General features: G+C 34.9%; 3 protein-coding genes across 3 annotated transcripts; 2 read left to right on the forward strand and 1 right to left on the reverse strand.

Moving 5' to 3' along the window:
* Window positions 1–564: 564 nt before the first annotated feature.
* Window positions 565–7,523, reverse strand: LOC144342506 (uncharacterized). The gene is made up of 6 exons (XM_085494122.1): window positions 7,141–7,523; window positions 4,804–5,015; window positions 3,714–3,772; window positions 2,836–2,930; window positions 1,920–2,032; window positions 565–1,046 (listed from the first exon to the last, which is right to left on the reverse strand). Exons 1-6 carry the CDS (start codon window positions 7,406–7,408, stop codon window positions 759–761), a joined length of 1,035 nt encoding a protein of 344 aa, XP_085350248.1. The 5' UTR covers window positions 7,409–7,523; the 3' UTR covers window positions 565–758.
* Window positions 7,524–7,742: 219 nt separating this feature from the next.
* On the forward strand, window positions 7,743–12,015 carry LOC144354693 (uncharacterized). The gene is made up of 5 exons (XM_085493760.1): window positions 7,743–8,019; window positions 9,026–9,167; window positions 10,841–10,922; window positions 11,788–11,845; window positions 12,008–12,015. Exons 1-5 carry the CDS (start codon window positions 7,863–7,865, stop codon window positions 12,013–12,015), a joined length of 447 nt encoding a protein of 148 aa, XP_085349886.1. The 5' UTR covers window positions 7,743–7,862.
* Window positions 9,107–16,747, forward strand: LOC144354692 (uncharacterized). Its single transcript, XM_085493641.1, has 4 exons — window positions 9,107–9,167; window positions 10,841–10,922; window positions 12,008–13,127; window positions 14,211–16,747. Exons 3-4 carry the CDS (start codon window positions 12,113–12,115, stop codon window positions 15,734–15,736), a joined length of 2,541 nt encoding a protein of 846 aa, XP_085349767.1. The 5' UTR covers window positions 9,107–9,167; window positions 10,841–10,922; window positions 12,008–12,112; the 3' UTR covers window positions 15,737–16,747.
* The last annotated feature ends 1,598 nt before the right edge of the window (window positions 16,748–18,345 follow it).

An 18,345-nucleotide genomic window follows, 5' to 3' on the forward strand; every position in this document is an offset into this window, starting at 1 on the left:
GCTTAATGCAGGGAACTGTATTTTTATGAATTAATGGAAAAACAGCTTAATGCAGAGGACTGTATTTTTAAGAATCAATGGAAAAGCAGCTTAATGCAGGAGACTGTATTTTTATGAATTAATGGAAAAACAGCTTAATGCAGGGAACTGTATTTTCATAAATTTATGGAAAACAGCTTAATGCAGAGGACTGTATTTTTATGAATTAATGGGAAAAAGCCTAATGCAGGGGAGTGTAATTTCATTAATTTATGCAATGGTTTAATATTGAAACTTTTTTTCTTATCATAAGGTCAGCATTAATACAAATACTTCAATACAGGGACTGGCACACTCAATTTGAAGGTTTAAATAAAATATCACAGAATTGTTGTTACAAATATCATTATCATTGTGCAGTCCTGCATGTAAGTAAGTGGTAAATTCTAATTTATGTGCTAACATCGGCCTTTGTTTGACATTTTGCAATGTCACTTAACTAATCCCATTAAAGTGGTGTTTCTCTATCCTATGGATCGGGGGTATTCTATTAAAGACAATCACAATACACAAACAACAATTAAATAAAATGAGAATAACTTGTATTGTTTATTATTTAAAAAAAAAGAATGATGAAAATAAATACAGGTAATAATTTTTTTTAAAATACATGAAAAGCAGCCTCTCACTCCATCCCCACACAAAGTACTTATCACTGTGCCTTGAGATCAATTTGTAAATAGTTACAGGGTCAAATTAAACACAACACAACACAAAGTTTAAATTACACAGCTGGCAGAAAAATGTTTATTTGGTTTATTTCTGAGGGAAAAAACTGTTGCTCTGTGCCTTTGTTTAACAAGCCTGTCCGTAATCCCTCTATCATTGAGTCGCTGGTCCAATTTTATAACGAGTTCATTTAGCGGGACAGCCCTCCACCTTGGAGATCTGAGGAGGAGAGAACCATCCTCCTGCTCCTCCTCGTCAGACATCAATTCAGGTTGTACTTCTTTCCATATGGCTCTCTCCTCCTCTCCATCCACCACTCTTCCACGTCTTTTCATTGTCTGGAAAAAATTGTTTCATAAGTTAACTATACATACATGTTTCAATTTGTTAATTACAATGTATATTATCAATATAAATGTTTGAAGACAATGTTGTCTGTACCATTGACTGATTTTTGGGTTTTAGATCATAATATAATTTTAACAGGGCACTGTTTGCTAAAGATACCAAAATATTGTAAATTGGCTCTATTCTATCATTAGGATACATAAACTCCAACATGTTGACTGTTGAGAGAAAAAAAATCAAATTAGAATAATACCGTATTTTCTCTATTAGAAGCACACCTCCAATAGAAGCACATATGATGTTTTTATTTAAATGTGCATCTGGTGTTTACAGTGTTCCAGCTATCTTATCCAGTTTGTGCTTTCATGCTCCTATTCAGACTTTACGCAATTGCTCACTTTTTAAATCTCCATCTCATATCAATGTTTAGAAATTTTTACCGTTAGTACAGTACGATGTATGAACTCTTATAATGATATTACTAAATTTTATCACATGATTGATATTTTCAACAGCATGGGTGATTTTAAATCGACTTTAGCTAATGCTGTTTATAACATGAAAGCAATCCAGTTATGGTTTTTGGGGAAGAATTAAAAATTCAACCGTACAGAACAAATTTGAGAAATTACCACTATGTATCTACACACACTAAGTGTGAATGCAATCCCGCTAACAGTTTTGAAAAACTACATTTCTTGACCTAATGTGCAGCATTACAAGTGTATCCTCTTCAAGTGAGCAAATTCCCATCTACAACTCAAAGCTGTACATGTATAGCAGTTTTTGAGAAGTGATTCATGGACAGATGTCTCAGCATTCACCACCACAAAACAATAAAAATTAGTTAACAAAAAACTCACCTGCCAACGGAGTGTGTGTGATCGCTTATTCTTTGTGTTTTTTGCCTTTAATGTCATGTTTGCAGCTTCTCTCGCCCTAATCCTTTGATTTTCATAGGCTCTTCTCACAGCAACTGGAAAGGAATTGAAACAAAATTATATGCTGCTATTAAAGATAGAGTTTAATCTTTCACATATTTCTTGTGTGTTCTTTCTATGAATACTCTTGTTCAAGTGATCATCTGTGAATTCAAAACCATAGCTGTGGTGATTAGGGTGCCATTTAAATCTTGTTACACTGCATCCATATACATGCACCCCTCCCATCCCATTTGTAACGCATCCCCGGAATGGGATAATAGCAGCAAACATATAAACTTTGAAATTATCTTGATCTGAACTTGGAATATTTTTGGAAAGTATATTGGCCCATGTGCAATATGTTGAAATATAGAAGGCCTAACATTCAATTGAACAAACCTGGAAGAGAACCAGCCTTTGTATCTACATTATGAATCTCAACACAATCTATCGAAAATGTGCAACAATATGCCAAAACCTGAATACGTTGAAACTAACAAGTCAGGGTCTAGTCTATGTCAAAAACATTCATGCCATATTTTAAAAGCAATCTTACATGCGGTTGATGAAAAAATAATCTTTGATCAAAAATGATAACATTTGCTAAAAAGAGAGATTTGCAATTATTGTCATGAAATAAACTAATCTGACAGAGGACCATCTGATGTAGCATTGGTTTGAATAACAAGACAGCTGACATTTATGCAGATAAAATATTCATAAAGTAGTGCACTGCATTAAAAAAAAGCACTGTAAGTTGAAATGCAATGAACTAAATATATTTTAATTATCAGGTACCCAGTAAATAATTAACCAAAATGTATACATGCAGAAACCAGTATCAACATTTACTTACACTGGTACTCTTTCTCAGAATACTTATTCTCAAACTTCAATCGTAGCTGATCTATTATTTTTTCTCTTTTATTTATGTTATGTGCAACATTCCAGCTGTAACAAACAAAAAGACAATATGCAATTATAATAATAAAATAATGATTGACAAAAAAATAAAATTCTGTTGTTGGTGACTGATAAATTAATGGAAAAATCTTAATATGATAATTATAGTAGTACCAATAAGCTATTCTCCAAATATCAGTAGTCCAGAAAAAAATAAACTGACAAAATTGATGGAAGCGGGACATCACAAACCCCCACAAGGGAGTCAGACCAGGTGCACATGAAGCATCTGCTGCTGGCAAGCCACACCCGCCGTGATGATTTTATTCTATAAACTAGTATAACAAATACATGCTGAACATAGAACCATCACTGTTGGCCTTAAAGTTGTAATATTTCCTCTTTTCGAAAATATGTTTTACTATACTGCGTACAGTATAATGCCTGAAAACGGTCTGTTTTAAAAGACTGAGTTCTCAGCAACTTGGGGAGTCCCAAACAACATGGTTAAATGCAGACTGTTGTATTGCTGGCAACTATTCACTTATATCACAATGTGTTTTTTGCTATGTTTTGCTAAGTTTCTTCATCTGTTTATGCTTTTAATATGCAATCAGACTCCCTAGGCCAATGCTGATAAGGTAACCCACTGTTGCATCATGGGATTTAATTTGTCCCATAATAACTTAGCAATTTTCAAGTAAAACCCATACATGTTGTCATGGATTTTTCGAGAATGGCGCATTTGTTGAACTTAGTTAAGGGGTCAAATTAACCTATTCACAAAGGGCTTTCGAAATATAACACATATTTAAGGAGTTTCATGCTTACCCAGAGAGAGCATCAAATGCCAGAGTCTGATCATCTGCACATAGCTGTTTGATTCTCATCTACAAAAACAGAAAATACATGACAATAGTGTTAGCCCTGATAAGTAGGTCAAAATATAATTTCCAGGATGTAGAATTGTGAAATCTGGCATACAAATCATTCATGATATCAATTATTTGTATGTTGCCTGTGATAAATTGATTAATTTCTTTATTTACAAGTTTAGCTTAAGAAAATTAAAATTACGAAAAATGATGCAATATCGCTCCTAATTTTCGAAGTGTGATAAGCATAGGCAGTCAATCTTTTAATCACATTGGTTTCTTGTGAAGCTTATAATCCTACAAATTTATAAAAAGTTGGAGGATTGAAATAGTATTTTGGAAGATACAATTGACGAGACATTTCTCACAAGAAATTGATTTTAAAATAAAATATTCGGCCGCGCACGGAAAAATTACCACTGATATATAGTGTTTTTGATGTACTTTCAAACACGCTTGAATTGAAGTTTGTGCTCCCATGGCCAAATTTACAATCACGTTTTTCAGTTCCGTTCCTCTGTCCTACTTCCTGTGTGGGCCCTCCTAGAAAACACACGTTTTGTATAAACAACACATTAGATTTGAGCTCCGGTAAATTCTATTTTTTTTGGTCAAATCTTTGCCTGTGGACGTCGAAATTTAGTTAAATAGTAAGCTGACCTCTTCTACGTCATGTTAGGGTAGGTGCCAATAACAGCATATCGTGGCCAAAATGGCCATCGCCGATTGAATTTGACATGTGCTGCGTCGCTTTCATTTGTGTTGTTAGGGGATAGTTAAATTGTGGCAGGTTGAAAGTTAATGATATTTTGTTCCCTGATACAGTGATTTCTTCACAAATACTTGTGTAATACACATCACCAATTTGCCCTTTTGTTTCCTACTTGAGTCGTTTTAAAAACATTTTTTCGTTCATCTGTTGACTAAATAGTCAGCAGAAGTCATGAAGCTCCATGTTACAACCTAACACAATCACACATAAAACTACAAAAAAACAACAATGATGTATGGCAATGTTTTTTAGCCGAGAATATGTTAATACTTACAGAAAGCTCCAATGGTGTTCTCATCTTGCTGCTGGCATTTGACTGGGATGGAAGTTGTTGATGCTGCTGGTATAATCTTACTGATTCATCAACCTTGTTTTCAAGATTGGCTAATTTCATCAAAATACTCTCCTTCAGTTCTTGCTGACTTGATGTTATATTCTCACAAGAATCTTGAATAGCGTTGAAATTTTCATAGATTCCTTGTAAATCTGAAATTAAATGCATGAAAATTAGCATAGCCAGCAGTGAGGATGTCTGAAATATGGTTTGAAAATACACTGCCTGTGACCAGTGTTCTCCCCAGACTTCATGTCAAGCATCACGACAAATTTGCATAACAATGCATCTAATTTGCATAATAATCAGTTTTTCCCAACAAATATTGTCAATCTACAATTAATTAAAGACAAGATATTTTTATATCTGATAAATTTTATATCATTTTACTGCATTGTATTTTATGTTTTTGTATCAAGTCAAATAAAGTTTGAAATGGAACAGCATAAAATGAAAAAAAAATGAAAGACTTGTGTTATAGCCAGTCAGTGAATATATTGTTATCCATGGATGTAACTGGTTCATCATTGTGTATAAGTATTAGAGCCCATGTCTGTTGATCTGCAGCGGCTCGGGAATCGATCGTGATTGGTTAATGTTAATGAGCTGCGCCATCTACGGCCAACTGGGTCAACGGTCTTTTAATCTTAATCTCCGAGAAGTTGCTTGTTGACCTCCTTTCGATTCATCGCGCAGTTGCTTTGAGCGCAATGTATCGAGTACAACGCTACGATCACTGTAACATTGTCAGCTGACGGCATTGCGTTGGGCGGGTATTCACCGCTGCTATTGCGATCATCGGTATCCATTTTTTGGTGTGAAATACACAAATTCTTTATTAAAACGATTCATTGACGATTATCATAGGCATTACATCAAAATCGCCAACGAGATGTTTTTAAACATCGCGGAAAATCATGCATTCTGCGCCGCCATCTTTGTATACCTCGATCAGAACATTGGTCACAATGTTGCAACGAGCATTATGTCGCCTTAGGACGGCGTTCTTCTGTACAAAGGCACCCTATGAATGGGGTATTTCCAGAAGTCAGAGTTCGTTTTTTCTCAACCCGTCTCGTCTGCTGTTGAATTATTCATACTTTTCTTTCCAATGCAACTTAATTTCACTTGTTTGTTTTTTTTAATTTTGGGGTAATTAATGTCACCGGCGATTGAGTGATAACAAATCAGAGTGCAGAAAATCGGGGTTGATCTTCCCGACGTACGCCGTGACTTGTTTTGTCACATTGTTGCCTTTGCGTGCAATGGGCAAATTATTGCTACTCTAGTTAATTTTTTTTTTATTTGGAGGCTCTGCACCTTTGAAAGACTTCGCAACATATTGCAGACTTCCGTTTTTATCACTGTCTTTGTATGGCTAACAAAAGCAGGATTACCTTTCGATCAATACATGTTATTGTTTTAAATACGTGCAAGACGAGACTGACACTTGTAAACAAAAACATAAGCATCACGGCGAGTGACCAAGCTTCAGAAGACTGGGGAGAACACTGACTGTCTCAACAAACACCGAAACAAAGGGGTTACAACTGTATTTAACTCATTTGCATAAATTGCAAGCTGAAAGCTAAGTAAAAAAATGTTGATCCTACAGTCAACAAAGAAAAAACAATTGAAAGACAATTTCACAAATATACAAGGAATGTTGTGAAAAACTTTAGATTCCTAAAAAAGCATACTGTATAGCTTTGCTTAATGATATGACTATTTTTATTTACTCACTAGAGTATTATAAAAAAGATTAATAATGAATAGATCAGTCAAACTGACTTATCAATGAAGCTTTAAAAATAAAAATAAAAAACTTTACTGGGGTTTAATTACTACATCAATCTACTCTATTCATCTATATGAACTACAGGGGAGTAGTTTTACATATGGTACAGACCATTTTTACAGATCCTTTCATCAACTGATAAAACAGGAAGCCAGGCATACTTCAATAAACTTGCACTGTGAACCACCGAATGGTATTTACATGAAAAATTACTTATAGTTCTATAAAAATGTTACATTTAAAAGAATGGGTGTATATTTTGGTTCATTTTTTTCTTTCCAAATGATTCTTTTGCAACTATTTCCATTACTTCAAGGGAATTATGTATAAACCAAAAACAAACTTAGACAAACATTAACTCAGACAAAGAAACACTTGCTGTTGAGATTGTCTGTTCACACCTTTAACAATGAATGAAACGATAAACGTATACTTATAGAATGACACAAGAATAGAAACAGAAAATAGTTCTTCATTACCTGGATTCTGGTCAGATGATGGAAATCCACTAGCTGCGTTATGATTATGCTGTTGCAGTGGTTGTCTTGGAGTTGACCACCTTGGTAACTGGGCTGGCTGTGCGTCTAAATCGGTATATTGCATGGATGATGTTGATGGATTACTCGTATTGTAGAATGAGCCACTATTGAGACTACTATTGGTGCTATTAGTAAATAAACGTGGCGGACTGTCTTCCATTATAGAACTGAATGCTTCAGTTGCACCAAGGCGTCGTCGAGAATTCATTGTAGATTATAACTTTAAATTGTAGCAATAAATGCAATCGAGTGCGAACGGTTCATAAGCAAAAGCTGAATGAGTGAAGCGTTGTGTACGCTGAATGACCTACATCTGGTGGCGCTGTGCTTGGACCACCTAGCTTGTTCATTACTATACAAACATATGTACATTTTTATCTTATCAATGTTCTTCATGTTGTCACTACTGAATTCAGTTGCATCAAATGTAATGAATCTAGTTGCCGTGAAAATTATTTGTTTTACTATAAATATTAACTGTTAGGTGAAAAAAATGTACACTAATATTAATATACACTGATCTAGGGGGTTCTTTACGCTGAAGTGTCTCGAGCGGATCACTTCCGGTGACTTTATGTGTTGCTTATGAGCTATCGCTATTTTTATCTTGTCCGTGAAGCGCCAAATACAATTCTGTTTTATGCAATTAATAATTCTAAAGTATGTCAGAACCACCGCCGAAAAAGCAACGCATGTGGAAGTGTGGCCACTGTTTTAGATTGATGGGAAAGTCGTCATTTTATAACCACAAACAAATGTATTTTGAAAGGCACGGTTACTGGGTTGACGACGACGGAAAGAAGATTGGAGACGAAAGAGGTGAGCCTGCACATATTTCAGTTTGAATTAAATCCATATTTGGATTATAACCCACCATTTTCGAGAGTTGTCTGACATTCTATTTTTTACCTCCTAAAATGGAACTGGCAACAAGCCATTTGGCTATTACTATTTTTACAACCACAATTTTACCGCGAAATTTAAATGTGTCAATTCACAACCATTATTTTGTCAGTTGATTTCGCCACTGAATACTGTAGAATATGCTGTATTAGTTTTCTAAATTATTAGAATTTTTATTTGAATGCGTGTTTTTAATGTTGTGGTGAAAAAGGCATAACATTATCCTTGTCAGTTCACTTTCCTGTTACAGTCGGAACGATTAAGAAGTGAACCGTAAATTGCATGGCGTCCCTGTCTCGCCAAACATTGGAACAATGGAGACTGCACCTAACTCATTAGCATAAAACAAACAATGAAATTGCTGGAAAGTGGCAAAACATAAACAGTCTCAGAACAAATCAGGGATGGATGTAACAAAAAGATAAAGTTCTGATAGATATGATACCCCAATGTGGCCCCAAATAGTTTAGAATTTTAAAGTATTGGCTTTTATATAGAGAGACTATATAGTAACTAATGTTTTAAAACCGTTTTTGACATGTAACTCGTGTTTTGTGTCTGTTTTCTGTCGACTTCTTTTCAAGTTGATGTACATGTACTATACATTAGACCCATGCAGAGAAATCAGTATACTGAACTTGAAGTATCTTGTCTTATATAACCCAAAATGCTTAATACATGCAGATACAAAAACATGTAGCTGTAATTACACCTCCCTGACACATGAAAACTTGAAGATGTCCTTGTTCAAGTAATTGTGTTGGACAAATTTTGTACAACAAAATACTCTGCAGATTTGTCTATTACCTTCTGCAACAATGGTCTCTAAAGGCACGATTCATACAGTTTAACCGATTGTGTTAACAATAATTATAAACAAGGTTATCAGGGCCATATTTACAATGAAGTCTTTTTTTTGTAGATGCATGTTCAAAGAAACTTAAAGAACATTCTGTTCAAGTTGATAATGAAATAAGTGAAGCTACCCATGATATTCCACTTTTGCTAGCTGATGACCCTAACCAGTCATTACATCATTCGGATCAACAATGTCAGAGCAAATGGTGAGATGCTTTCTTTTAATTTTATCAGTGAGCTGTAAAGATTTCATAAATCAGTTCATTTACAGGACTCTACATCACTGACTTGATATTATTAATAGACAGGGTAGCCTATTAATTAAGCAATATATATTGGTATGTAGTGAACTATTTTCTTGAAGGATCACTTGAAGAGTTACATTTGTAGGTGCACATATAAAATAGTGATCCACTTGAAGCTATATTTTATAATTACCATACTCGACCGTGTTAGTACCCAAGGGCTACAACTCAGAAAATCATGATTTTTTAAGGGGTGGGCACTTACCTGAGCACCCCCTCAAAAATGATGAAAATTGAGGGGGATATTACTTCTTTGAGGGAAAATCAAATTATAAAGTTAGTTGCGTCAGAAATGATCACAAAAAATATGCACATTTTATTACACATTAATTACGTACCACCAGAATTTACGAAATTAAAAATGTAAGAGCCTGTTGGAACACAGTCAAAGTCAAAATTCCCATCATGAAAATCTCCTTCCACCATCATGCATTTGCATAATTTGACCTGCAGCAGAATCCTTTGACCTAATGGGTCAATCAGAAATGCTGTGCTTACCGACTCAATTCTTCGGAAATAACCAAAAACTTTCTGGTAACGTAATGCGGAAGTGAATTTTCGATGTTGAAGAATGATCTGTTGGAATTGATTTTAGCGAATAAAGGACATGTTTTTTTCCCAAAAAAACTCTTTAACTAGCCATTTGTGAGAGGTAAACTGAATATGGCATGAAGTATTTACCACATTTTACATGTATTAACAGGTCATTGTCAAAGCGTAGTTTACGCATCGTTACTGTGGTCTATGCATTGACAACATGATATTCACAGCGGTCAATATCCATGCTGTATCATATATCGTATAAAAACAATTACCAAGATTTGTTACGCAATTATCGAAGATCAAGGTTTAAATTAGTTGCATTTTGAAGGGGGGCGCTTAGCCGAATGTAACCCTGAATATAAAAAATGCGCAAAAGTGGGGGATGGGCACTTGACCGGACATGGGCGCGGTCCAGTACTGTATATGTGAAACTGCCATAATTCTCTAAGAAAGACAAAAACTTGGCAACAGAGTAAGCATAAGTGGGGGGTGTATGGTTGCTGTAAGCATGGAGGTAAAAGAGAAGGAGTCATGCTGTTTGTACATAGATCTGGTAGTTTATTTGCCGAACGGACCAAGGAGGACAGTTTCCTCTTAGCGCAGTGAGGATTACAATGCATTAGCATACTACGGACGCCTTCGACAGTACTCTGTGATTTTCGTAACAATTCTAGTCAAATTCTTATAGCAAGGTTTCGAAACATTCACCATATTGTCGATTCAAAAATACAACTGAAAATGTGCTGAAAAATTACATAAAACTTAACAAGAAATTCTCTGATTTACTGTGACACCATAAAACAATACCTTGGAGTGTGTACTGTACGCAGCAATGCTTGAGAGTAAATGACGCGTTAGCGTTTAGGGGGATTATTTTGGCTGTGACTCCTTCTCTTTTACCTCCATGCTCTAAACAATTAATAAAACACTGGGCAGGGGTGCCATTGCTAGGATTTGTACAAATTCTCAGGACTTTACACCTTGAGCTGCGTACTAGTAACCTCTACTAATTTTCTTGTTGTGATTTTCAGTTTGCCGACTGATCATGAGAAGCTCAATAAATTGGATGCTTGTTCCAGTGATGAAGATGTTGGTGACAAAATCAATAGTGAAGTAAGTCTGTTATTTTCATTAGCTTGGCAAACATTATGTCAGATAAACTATTGGGATGGTGAATTGTTAGTTGTTAGTGTAAAAAACGGCTGTACCACTTTCAAAATAGTGATAAAATGGTGATATTATTTTCATTTTTTTTTGGTACAGTACTTGTCTTCAGTTAGGTGCTACCTTTAATAAGGCACCTCTAAGATAATTTACGTCTTCAGTTAGGTGTCAGATTATGACATAGCATTTATTTTATTTTTAAACTGTATTCACATAAATTATGTCCAGATGGTTGGCAAAACTTTACCAAGGTGCAATTATTTTAGATTTAGTCAGCAACCTACTGTTAAATTGTTTTATCACAAGTGATTGCATTACATGAACATGCCTTTGTTTTTTTACTTGTGCAAGTTTTCTATTAATTTTTTTTTTAGATCATTTTATTTTGTCCAAAAAATAATTAGATAAATCAATCATACATAATTCGTTAATAAGTATATTGTGACATGGTACAGTGTTGGAAAATGAGCATCTTTGAGTAAATTAGCTAAAATAACAATGCTAGCTAAAAAGACACGTTTTACAGTAACAACTTGACCAAGATTACAGTGTAAGCATTCCATATATTGGCAGTGTCTGCTTAATGCTTTTGAACTTGATTGCACAATGATTTTTTGCCAACAAAGATGTGTCATATTGCTTTGAAATTTGGTATGACCCTCCCTGGCATAGAGTCGACTATACATTATATATGGGCTATGTATAGTACATGGACTACATGATTCTGTACATTATATATTATTGGCTTTTTTAAAATAGTTTAAGAGTTCACTCTGTGCTGCACAATGTGTTCTTAAGTTTTTTTTTTTTTCAGTGCCAACAGAACTCAAAATTGGGGCTTTTTACCTGCCCAAAAAGGGAACTATGGGCAGGTATTTTTCAGGTTTCACCTGCCCAACTAAACATGCAAAACATTGCTGTTTTCATGCTGAATTTGGTTAAGTGGGTATTTGCGCAGTGAGATTAAAAAATAAACGAGGCCTGGCCAACTAACTGTATATTTCTAAATTAATAATGTTAATTTTTTTTTATAGAGCTGTAGAGATAATAATGGTTGTGACTCATCAGGAAATAAGCCTTTGCTAAATGAAAAGCATACAGAAGAAGTCTGGGTGGATGATGCTGACATTTATGAGGCCATGCAGTTCAATGAGCATTTACCAAATCAGCCTGATACTACCGGGGGTACACCAGCAAATCATTCTCATCTGATGACTGCAATATTGATGTTTCTGCTTTCTTGGCAGAAAATATATGTAGTGTCTGATAGAGGTATTCAATGCCTTGTAACATTCATCAAACATCTTCTGCTGACAGTGGCTGTGATTTTCAACGTTAATGGACTTACAAAATTCATCAAGGTTTTACCAGGTACATTATTCACCATAAGGAAATTTCTAGGACTTGACAGAGATGCATTCACACAATACGTTGTCTGCCCCAAGTGCCACAGTATTTATCCATTTGAAAACTGCTTTAAAATGAAATCTAATGGTCAGAAAGTGTCACTGAAATGTTCGCATATTGCATTTCCTCAGCATCAGCACCAATCCCGTCAAAAGGCATGTGGAGAAGTGTTACTTAAAAAAGTGAAGGGACAAAATGGCCAAGAATATTTGTATCCAAAGAAAGTGTATTGTTACAGAAGTTTAATAACATCACTGAAAACATTTGTTAGAAGACCTGGATTTGTGACTGCCTGCAATATGTGGAGAGAAAGACAACCTGAAGAAAACATTTTAAATGACATTTTCGATGGGAAAGTTTGGAAAGACTTTCAAAATGAAGGATTTTTCAAGAGTAAATTTAATTTGAGTCTCACCTTGAATGTGGACTGGTTCCAGCCATATGACCACACCCCATATTCCGTTGGTGCACTGTATATGGTCATAAACAATTTGCCACGCGAAGAAAGATTCAAAGAAGAGAATGTCCTGTTAATTGGTTTATTACCTGGACCGAAAGAGCCGAAAAAAGAGATGAACTCTTATTTAGACCCACTAGCAAATGAACTACAACAACTGCTCATTGGTGTGAAAATAGACGATGGTTCCAGTATGGGAAATATATACAAAGCTGTTCTGATGTGTATATCAAGTGATATTCCAGCTACTCGAAAATGTGGAGGATTTGTTGGGCATGGTGCACTCCGAGGTTAGTAATCGTAACACTTGTCCATTTATGTAACCTTCTATGTACATGCGTTTCCAGCGCTGTCAAAAGCATCGCTGGCTTCTAATACAGTTAAAGTTGTATTATGTTTTATATTTATGAAAGCCTTTTGTAAATAGGTTAATTTGACCCCTTAACTAAATCCAGGACAACATCGATGGGTTTTGCCTGAAAAATGGCCAAGTTATTTAAGTGGTGACAAATTAAATCCCATGATGCAACAGTAGGTTAGCTTACCAGCATTGGCCTGGGTAGCCTGATAGCACATTAAAAGCATAAACTAATGAAAAAAAATGTTGCGATAACACAGAGAAACTTAGTAAAACTCATTGTGATAACAGTGGATAGTTGACAGCAATACAACATTTCATAGTTGTCTGCATTTACCATGTTGTTTGGGTACTCCCAAAGTAGCCGAGAACAAAGTCTTTTAAAACAGACTATTTTCAGGCATTATACTATATGTGTATATAGTAAAACATATTTTTGAAAAGAGCAAATGCTCAAAAAAAAGCATGAAAAATAAAATGCGATTTATACTCTATTGACAATAAGAAATTTCAAAATGTCCCCTTGTTCATGCGCTGTATGTGTTTGATACAAAATACTAGTAGACCAGAAATAAGTTTGCTGTCATATAAGAAAAGTACAAACAAATCTAGGTTTTTCTTAGAACAAGTTATGTCAGCGTTTAGGTTCAGTTATGAGGGGTAGGGTCTCATAACAAGTCAAAACAAAAATAGGTTACCTACCCCACCTAGTTTTAAAGGACTTATTATAACATTTTTTTAAGCTTCGCTGTCATTAAAGATGACTGAGCGGAGCTCATGGTATGACTGATCATTCGTCGTTGTCCATGTCCACTTTTATCTTCTTCTCCAGAACCACTTGACCAAATGTACTTGGACTGATTTTTCCAATTAAAGTTGTTAAATTTGTGTCAAAATATGCAAATTTTGATTTTTAGTGAATATTTTTATCATTTTTGGTCAAAAGTGATTTTTCCCAAGAATGATATGTCGTGAACCTTCCAGGCATATGTACTTATTTTTTTTTTAATTTCAGGTTGCAGTAAATGCCTAAAAGAATTCCCACGTGCAGCTTTTGGAGAAAAGGCTGATTACAGCAACTTCAATGTTGAGACATACCCAGAAAGAAGTGAAAGTGAACATAAGTGTTATGGTTTGAAAACATTACATGCAAAGAATCCAACAGAGCAGTCAAACCTTGAACGAGAATTCGGTGCACGGTGGACAAGTTTGAATTCTTTGCATTACTTCAAGCCTGTTCGTTTTCATGTTGTGGACCCAATGCATAATTTGCTTCTGGGTACCGCTAAACATGTAACAAAAGTGTGGAAAGAAGCAGGAATTATAGATGCAGCAAAAATGGATGAGATTCAAGTACGTATGGACAAACTTAAAGTCCCTTCAAATATTGGAAGAATTCCAAACAAAATTGCTTCTGGCTTCTCAGGCTTCACTGCTGATCAGTGGAAAAATTGGGTGTGTGTATATTCGTTATTTTCTCTGAAAGATGTGATTCCCAAGGAACATTACAAGTGTTGGCAACTGTTTGTTGATGCTTGCAAGTTGCTTTGCACAAGAAGAATCTCCATGGAAGAAATATACAAGGGACACAAGTTATTAAATGACTTTTGTAAAACTTTTGCAAGACTCTATGGAAATAATAAATGCACAATGAATATGCATTTGCATATGCACCTAAAAGACTGTATTTTAGATTTTGGCCCAGTATATAGTTTTTGGTGCTTTTCATACGAAAGATTCAATGGTATTCTGGGGTCTTATCCCAAAAACAACCATTCTATAACAGTTCAACTTATGCAACGATTTCTGCAAGGTCAGCAGGTGTTTGATATACAATTTCCTGTACAATACAGTGAAATGCAGAATATCCTTACTGATGATAGATCACGAGGAACCCTACATCAGATGAAAACAGCTGAACAAGGCCATTCAGTGTACTTGAATTGTGTAAATCCTGATATTAGTCTTTGTAATTTCACTGAAGACTGCAGTATAGTTGTGTTGCCACCAGAGCGTGCATATAGCATTGATGAGGATGATGTATCTGAACTCTCTGAGTTGTACGCAAAGATGTATCCATCCAAATCATGCACAGTATTGCAGCTATCTGAGCAGTACAAGAGGGTTAAGTACTGTGACAATATCTATTGCACAAGGTTTTCTAGAGGAGAGACTTCCTCTTGCATTTATGCCAAGTGGATTGGTAATGTGTCTGAGATAAATGCAAGTGCTCAGCCAAGACCAGGGCTTATCACCAACTTTATTAGGAGTGAGGTTATATTGACTGACTCGGATGGCAACAGGAAGAAAGTGTCTCACATCCTTGCTGAGGTTTCATGGTACAAGAAACATCCCATGCACTCTTACTATGGATCACATGTTGAAGTTTGGGGGACAGACTTTGAATGTGTTGCCTTTGTTCCAATACAGCGAATAATGGGGCACTGCATTTCTGCTGAACACCAAATACAATTTCCATATTGTAGGTCAAATGGTGAAAATGTTACTGTGGTTGTACCATCGACTCCAGTATTTAAATAATTAAATTTCATATATCATGTACAGGGCTGACACTGGGAATTTTTGTTAAGTGCAGAAGGGGAGGAGTCAAATCGCACATGTTTGTGGCGTTCCATCTCTCTGTGTCAGACACTGCCATTTAGGGTTAGCCATAGTGATGGTCCTGGCAAAGTATTCAAGTCATATCTTGCAATTCTGTCTCATATTTTTTTTTCTCAAAAAAATACATAAAAAGGATAGAACAACTTGGTATAGATATGCATGTTATTTTTTCCTTACGAGGCGTGCACTGTGCAATATTGTGTTGATTTACATATTTATTTTTTCAATAACTATTCGATTTAATAGGGCCTAGATGTTTAGCTGTGAAAGATTTACTTTTGATTTTCAACTTAGAGAAATTCACCTATTTAATGGATTTGTAATACTTTACTATTGGGCCAGTGTGACCAAAATTTGTATATACATTGTACATAATTTTATTTTGTTTCGGCAAAATAGTCCATATGTGACCAAATATGTGGTAAAGACATACTCGGTGTTTTTATCTTGTGAATTGTTAGTCCAACTTGATGAAATGATGAAATCAAGTAAAAAAATAATAATTTTGCAACATAATTATGTTCATGTGAAAATCATAGCAATAAAGGTTTTAATGAAATCTGATAGAAATTGTAAATCAAATCATTACATCCACAATGACTGCCACTCTAATATGAATTGCTTGGCCTGTAACAACCTCAGATGGGCATTACATTTATGAATAAAATAATGTAGTTTATAAGTAAGACCACATGTACCACAAGAGTTTATAAGGAACACATTTTCTTGCATTACATTGTATCTGAAAATTCCAATATAAAGTGTCATCCTTAACTTTGTTGTGTAAAAAAAATCCATTGAAATGCATGTATTTGTATGTGCAAGTTCTCATGCATGTGGTTATACATGTTTGATACTTTGTTTTAAGTAGTTATTATATAATTAGTGTTGTGTTTTTTTAAATAAAAGAGTGAGAAAAAATACTAAAAATGTATTTCACTTTGATTGATTTACAAGTTGTGAATGCAGTGTAATCAACTGGAATATGAATTTGAAATCAGACCCAACATAAAATGTTGAGGCTGCAGGTTGAGAATTTTATCTTTGGGAGGACTTTATATCCCAGATTATCCCACAAAATAGGTACTTCATCAAACTTCTGCATTTTCCACCAAAACTCATGAAGCTACAAATGCTACACACATCATAGGTACATGATTATCTCCCCCATTCTTATGTGATATGATTTGATCATATTTGCACTAAGCTCAATATTGCATATGAAAACTTATTCAGTTTACAAGATTCTTTTATTTTGTTGTCATAGTAATGAAGTCAGCCATGTCACGTGATGAAATATCACAGCCAGCTATATCATTTTTTATTCAGAAACCACAGAAAAAACTTGCGTAGATGTCACGGCAGCAGTGTTCTATGCCTTCAATCATTGTAGTAAGCTGACGTTTTTAGCCTTTTGAATGACCATGCAATGTCCTGTTCGCAGAATTTGTGGTAAAACATACAACTTATTCTGGCAGGCCTATTCACGCCCTCTAGAGACATTTTAAACAAACCAATGATGACATATCAAATTAAATCTAAGACAAAGTCCTACCTTATTGAATAACATTTAAAAAAACAGTCAAAATGTGTTTAATCATACCAACATGTGTAGCAAGTGGCAGTGAATGTGCCGGGAAATCCTGCCACTAGTGATACACAACAATATAGTGTCTCGGGGGGGGGGGGGGGTTACTTTCATCTTAAGTAATGCCCACATCCGTTAAACCATGCTCACTTCTAAACCATCCAGATATCCACTTCTTAATCGAAATGAGAGTTTTCGTTCACAAAGACATGACACATCCGTACACATAAACCTGGCTTACAATTCAAAATTAGATTGGGATTTTTATACATTTAAAATCAGCGCATTTTGGCAGCACAATGATCTTATCTTTGAGCATTTCAGTATCTGGAATTGACTAATGAAATGAGAAACTGTAAATGAAATGTCACGCACTTCCAAACCAAAAAACATTTGAAAATTACTACCCACTTCTAAACTAAATTAATGCAATGCGGCAACCCTGTTGGGCGACAAATACAACGCTTCCGTGATACAGCAGATTGGATTTCAGTTAAAGATCCGTGTGTTTTTTCCATGATTTGCAAATGTTTATTTCTCTGAAAATATATCTACATACAGTACATCTAACGCCCAAAATTTGACAATGTAATGAAGATATGAATGGGAACATAGGATGATAGCCATTTAAACTACTGAGCATTATTTGCCAGTTTATGTATAATAGAATGTGACAGGATGTATAAAGTGTGTTTAATTTATATGCAAGCCATATATTTATCTGCATTTGGTTAATACAAATTAATATAGTTTGTAGAAATATTGCTAAATAAATCGTCAATAAGCCATGTATTTACAAACACTATTCACTGATATTTACAGTTTATTCACCATGTATTTTCAAGAGTGCAATTACATGTGAATAAAGGCATGAATACAGAAATTTATTATTATTTCCTGTTTTCATATGTATTGTCCTGCATTTGTATGTATTCGCCAT

This window comes from Saccoglossus kowalevskii, chromosome 19 (genome assembly GCF_978046115.1).
Source record: "Saccoglossus kowalevskii chromosome 19, keSacKowa6.1, whole genome shotgun sequence".
NCBI lineage: Eukaryota > Metazoa > Hemichordata > Enteropneusta > Harrimaniidae > Saccoglossus > Saccoglossus kowalevskii.